The sequence below is a fragment of the Chenopodium quinoa genome, unplaced genomic scaffold (assembly GCF_001683475.1).
Source record: "Chenopodium quinoa cultivar QQ74 unplaced genomic scaffold, ASM168347v1, whole genome shotgun sequence".
NCBI classification, from domain to species: domain Eukaryota; kingdom Viridiplantae; phylum Streptophyta; class Magnoliopsida; order Caryophyllales; family Amaranthaceae; genus Chenopodium; species Chenopodium quinoa.
Genome location: NW_018742684.1, coordinates 2,842,886 through 2,848,885, shown reverse-complemented (window position 1 = coordinate 2,848,885; position 6,000 = coordinate 2,842,886). Strand labels below are relative to the sequence as shown.

The 6,000-nt window shown below is 28.9% G+C and overlaps 1 protein-coding gene across 1 annotated transcript; it reads left to right on the top strand.

Annotated features, from left to right (window-relative positions):
* Window positions 1-204: 204 nt before the first annotated feature.
* Window positions 205-4,787, top strand: LOC110722798 (heavy metal-associated isoprenylated plant protein 30-like). The gene is made up of 3 exons (XM_021902093.1): window positions 205-791; window positions 2,170-2,245; window positions 4,126-4,787. The coding sequence occupies exons 1-3, from the start codon at window positions 612-614 to the stop codon at window positions 4,446-4,448; spliced, it is 579 nt and encodes a 192-aa protein (XP_021757785.1). The 5' UTR covers window positions 205-611; the 3' UTR covers window positions 4,449-4,787.
* Window positions 4,788-6,000: the final 1,213 nt, after the last annotated feature.

Sequence of the window (6,000 nt, the reverse complement as noted above, 5' to 3'; positions counted from 1 at the left end):
TCCATCACAATTCCCCGAGTAAAATGCAAAGATTTATCTTTAAATTATCGACCATGTTAACAAAAAAGCATTGAACAAGAGCAACAATCAAATCCCCGAAAAAATAGCCAAAAGAGTACATAATAAATAATGGAGGAATGATGCCATACCATGGAGGTAGGCCATGACAAAGTCACAAACACAATGAATAAATTGTCTAACACGGCCCACGTGGGAGCCCCATTTCATACAACTTTAAAATAGCCCAAAAACCACTAAATTTAAACACAAGTAACACCTTCAATTCTCTGCATTATTCTTCAAACTTATTATAGCTACAAAATTCAAATTGACAAGACTTTTAGAGCATTTTGGAATATAAATTACAGGTAAAAATTTAAAGAGGCTGGAAGAAGAAGCGATACTCTGCAAGTTCAGATCGAATATCTTCATCCTCAGCCTTACAGTCATCTTCGTCATCGTCGTCGTCTAACCTTTATCTATCTTTCCTTGATCACACAACTTTTAGAGCCCATAATTTTATGTTTTGTTTATAATATAAGTTAAGCTTACTTAACTTAGATTTATACGATTCGTACGTATAAATACATACACCTCCTACACGTTTAGAAATGGGAAAAACCTATAAAAGAGCCCTTTCTTTGTTCTTCTCCTCCATTACTTGCTGTTTCTTTGGTTATAAACATACTCATCATCGTGCACATAGTCTTCAAAATCGCGTTCGTGTTACAAGTAACTTTAGGTACTTCTCCTACGACATGCCTAAGTCGTCTCGCCCGTTGTCTCTGCAGGTTTGCCTCCTTCATTCATCCTCCTTCCTCTTCCTAAACATCCTAAAAAATTTTAAAGCTGTTTTTTACTCTATTGTGCATGTTTAGTCGTATTTGTAGTATGTGGTGGTACGGAGTCATTTTATCTATTTTATTTTTTGTTCATTTGTATGGTTTGTCACGTTAGGAATTCCCCTCGTGCAGAGGGCTTCTGTTTATTTCTTCTTATATTTTCATAAAAATATAACCAAAAAAAAAAAAAAAAAACTCCACAAAATACTAATCTATATACTTTTAATTCTTGCTCTCATGCAATTTTTCACTAGGGACTTTAATTTAGGATTTTGCTAACTTACAAAAAAGTATTTCATAATAATTCTAATTAGTGGAGTGCCTAGCATACTTTATTTTTTCATCCCATATAATAAAAGTATGAGATAGAGCTTGAGAAGTAGCTAAGTACAATAGGTTTGTACCCAAAAAAAAATATAAAAAAAAATAAAAGTATATGTATTGTTTATTTATCATGATGACAATATAATTTTTTTCTTTTTACCTTTACCAATCACTCGATAAATAAAAGGTCACTTTACCCGAAATAACAATAACATATTTCTCATAAAGGATAAATCGCCGCAATAGTATATATAGAATGTACGTCAAAAGTGTAGGTGTGACCAATTGAACAATTATTTTCCTGTGAAAACCTTTAGTATTTTGCAAACTTAAATCGTCGCTTCATTAACAAAAATTTGCAAAAAGTTTGAGTAAGACTAATAGACATGTACAAGTACAAGAGGAGCGCCTACTAGTCATATGCTCCTATATATCTCCTACCGTCCACTATATGATAGGGAGTAGTTTATACTCATGGAATAGATATTATTTGCATATTCAAAATCTTAGCATTAAGTTTATATTTTTGTGGATAATTGCTTGGTACTTATTATTGAACTTTACCTAGTTTTATGTATGTTGCATTGTTTTTTTCCTTTTATGGTAAAAAAGAGACTAATTAATCACTTTCTTAATGTAAATTAATGTCCATGTGCAATAGAGTATTAAGAAAAAGATTACTTTATTAAGAGCCTAATAAATAAAATTAGATTTAGAGCATATTTAGTAGTAGAGTATCATATTCAAATTCTTCATTCCTTTAGTCATGTACCATATAGCTTATAAAGTTAAACAAGAATAAAATATTATCCGAATTGTTCTAGAATCATAGAAGTAAAGGGTTAATAATAGTTGCCAAATGCAAACTCAAAAGGGACTTGAGCTAACATAGCACAAAGTTACTATTAGAATCCATAAAAAGAATTTTAACTTTGATTTGTGAAAGCATTTTAGAGTATGTCACACGACACTCACACTTGTTATTCTACTTTTTGTTTCTCAGACCGTGGAACTAAAGGTTCGTATGTGCTGCACGGGATGTGAAAGGGTTGTCAAGGATGCCGTTTTAAAACTTAGAGGTAATAAACATCATATCAAGTACGTAAATGTTTAGTATTTCTACTTTACACTATAATTAAGGTCGTTTATGCTTATTGAAATTATTGTTTGCTTATACTACGTATAATACACCCGTGCATGTATTAATGTATACCTCATAAGCCAGCACGTAACATGAATACAAAACCATATACCCGATGCAAAGCAAAGTATAAGTTCTCCTTAGAAATTAAATATCCAATAGAGCAATACAAGTACAAAATATTATTATTAAGCACAAACTAAATTAAATAATTAGATCATGATTATTATCTACCGAAAGTAACAGAAGACAAACCCCACAAATAATCTCACATATATATAAAGTACAGATCAATGGACTATGTTATAATTACACTTTTAGTATATATAATTAGAATCTTCTACCATTCAAGTTGATCGACAACAAGACAACTGTCCTTTTTAAAAATATTCTTAGCTGAAAAACATTTGTTTATATACTTCCTCTGTTCTTTTTTACTTGACCTGTTTCTTTTATCACGCTTGTCAATGCAAAACTTTAATGATCAATAACTTAAATTCTCCATAAGTAAAAATTATAAAAGTTATATATTATGATAGTACTTATTGAGGCAAATCCAAAAACATCATACATGAATATATTTTTCCTTATATATTATTCACAAAAGACGGTAAAAGAAGGGGTGGTGAATAGTGTAAAAGTCAAATTGGGTCACTTAATAAAGAACGGAGGAAGTATATTCTAATTTTTTTACAAAAAAAAAGTTTGCATAGATTCCATGCAACATTTACATTTTTTTTTTCCTGCATATACTTTGTTTTGGATTAGGAACATTGTTATATATTTCAAAAATTAGTCTTTTTGAATTTGAAATTGCTTAGTGTAGGTGTTTTTTGTGGAAAGTCCATTTTAAAGATTCCTTTAATATTAAATAATGCACATAAAGAGTTTAATATAGAGGGCTATTCTTTGTGATAATATAAGATATTTGATAAAGGAAGAAATTAAGAAATAGGCGTGCAATATGACTTTCCCCTTATCACGATGAAAACCATTTAAATTATTCTTATGTTTGGTTATCTTATAAGCCATTTTTAAATTTTAATGGATGATTATAAAACATAGATTCTCATAAAAGAACTATCTTCTTTTTAATACAAGTATGCAACTTCAATAATAGGGTCATATAAATTTGATTTATAAAATTCAAGTGAATATAACGCATCATTACAAAATTATAGATAATTAAAAAATAATAAGTGATTGATTATTATTCAATTTTGGAAAACTTAGAGGGAGTAGAAATTAAATATAAAAACTCAAAAAGAACAATTGTGCCATAGTATTCAAATTACTATTCCTTTTTCAAATAAAGTTCTCCTTTATAATAGATTTGACAAAGTAAAATCACGACTATTATTTGCAGATAATTATAAGTGCTAGACTACTATATGCCTAGATAACAGTGTTAGCCTAATAGTTTATTATAATTAACTAAATGGCTAGACTAAAAGCTCCTTATTATAGGGTCATGACTAAAAGCTCCTAATTAATATAAGTGTAAAGTAATTAAGTGGATTGAAGAATGATTATCAAATCCACTTCTTCCTAATTAAATCTTCTACATTTCGGCTAGTGAGCTCATATAAAACATAAGGGAGCAAGTAGCTGTTTTTTCATATACTATACAACTATTTTTTTATTTATTCTGATAAGTTATAGTATGTCGTGACTCGTAAGTGAAGACTATCCTAACTTCATTTTTGTATACCTTTCGCTTAAAAAAAAACATAATGTATACTTTATTACTTTCTTTAAAATATCGATTAGGTAACAAATGATGACTACAAACTTACTCGTATATTGTTCAATTAACAGGAGTGGATTCGATAGATGTCGAGCTTCCAATGGAAAAGGTGACAGTTATAGGATATGTGGATCGCAACAAGGTGTTAAAAGCTATAAGAAGGGCGGGAAAGAGGGCCGAGTTTTGGCCCTACCCTAACCCTCCTCTCTATTTCACATCTGCCACCAACTACTTTAAGGACATGACCCATGATTACAAAGAGACCTACAATTATTATCGACATGGTTACAATGTTGGTGATAAGCATGGATCCCTTCCAATTTCTTCTCGTGGAGATGATAGAGTTAGTAACATGTTTAATGACGACAATGTCAATGCTTGCACCGTCATGTAGTTATAATGTTGTAACAACTTTATTTATTATCTCATTTAGCTAGGAATCATGTATATGTACTAGCTACTTGTATGTATTTTATTATGTACTAATCTTTATGCCTCCTATAGATCTCAAAAAAAAAAAAAAAAAAAAAAAAAAAAAAAAAAAAAAAAAAAAAAAAAAAAAAAGAGTAAATAGGAGTGTGTCGTAGGAATATGTAGTTCCTTTATAGTTATGTGTTATGCATCTCTTGTGCCAAAAATGTATGGTGTATTGGTGTTATTGTTGATCTATCAACTTAGATGTTGTCAATTAAAAAAATGATTAATATGTATGTTACATTACATTGTCAACAAACTTGCCTTTGGATTATATACGAAAATGATTTTGATATGGGATGTTACTATGTTAGATTATGGTTAAAAAAAAGTATTTCGCAAAGACATAATATTAAATTGTTAATTGAATCAATAAATTTAAAGTATTTTTTTTGTTTCATGCACATATCAAAATTAATACTCTGTACTTTGTAAATGGATTGAGTGAATATGAGCTTATATTTGTATATCTATGAAATGAAGCACAATATATTCAAATTTGTCAAGGTAAGGAAAATGCCTAACCAGGCCAGAATACCACACAATTCAATCCATCTAAGATTAACAAGCTAAACGCAAAAAGGGAAATAACCTAAAAGATTATCATCCCTAAATTTCTTTCAGTTACAATTGAACTCCAAATCTCAAAGTTGAAATGAAACATATTAATAAGTTAAAGTAATAAGTAAGATTTAATGAGGGTTGTTTAAGAAAGCTATCATTCTAATAAATTTAGATAAATAAAATGACATAACACAATAATATATTCAAAATTAAATTAGATTAAACTAATACTTCGTAGTAGTACTTACAAAAAAAATTAAAAAAAATAAAAATAAATCAAGCTTATAGTTGTATAATAATCCTTATGATTTGATTCGTCAACAAAAGGGATAATAGAGCGGCCCACGTCATAGCTAAGGCCTCTAAGGACCTAACTACCTAAGGGCCAAAGGCTCCTCCTTTGAGCTGGATAGGGTCAGGATACTAGTGGGCTTACTCATTCATTTTATTTTATTTACAAAATTGACTTTATTTTTTTGCTAAAAGCTTGAATGGATTTTTAATTTATTTATTTTTTGGACTGTATATTGAATTATTGGCTAATAAAATCCATATAAATGAGAATTGATAATTATTTTTCTACACAATTGTGGAGGACGGCAAGAAATTCATCATTATGTTGTCCATAGATGAATTATAGAGACTATAAATCTTTATTTATTTAATTTTTATACAAAAATGGTAGTTATTTTCATATTTTTTTTAAAAAAAATTAAAGTTGTGAGATTGAACTAAAGGGAAAAAAAAAAATCTTCTAAGATCATATAATAAATTTGGATAGGGCCATAAAAAGGCAAAGAAACCTTATATTATACTTTAAAACGATAAAATGGAGTGTGATAGTCTTAATTTAAAATCATAATGATTAATGAAGTGGTATTGGATGTTTGATAATTGATGTTGAAATA

What these genes read in the sequence shown, in the direction of transcription:
- LOC110722798 (XM_021902093.1), top strand. Translation starts at nt 612, where the DNA reads ATGGGAAAAACCTATAAAAGAGCCCTTTCTTTGTTCTTCTCCTCCATT. An exon ending in CTCGCCCGTTGTCTCTGCAG is followed by an intron (nt 792 to 2,169) that starts GTTTGCCTCCTT and finishes TTTGTTTCTCAG; the next exon opens with ACCGTGGAACTAAAGGTTCG. An exon ending in TGCCGTTTTAAAACTTAGAG is followed by an intron (nt 2,246 to 4,125) that starts GTAATAAACATC and finishes TTCAATTAACAG; the next exon opens with GAGTGGATTCGATAGATGTC.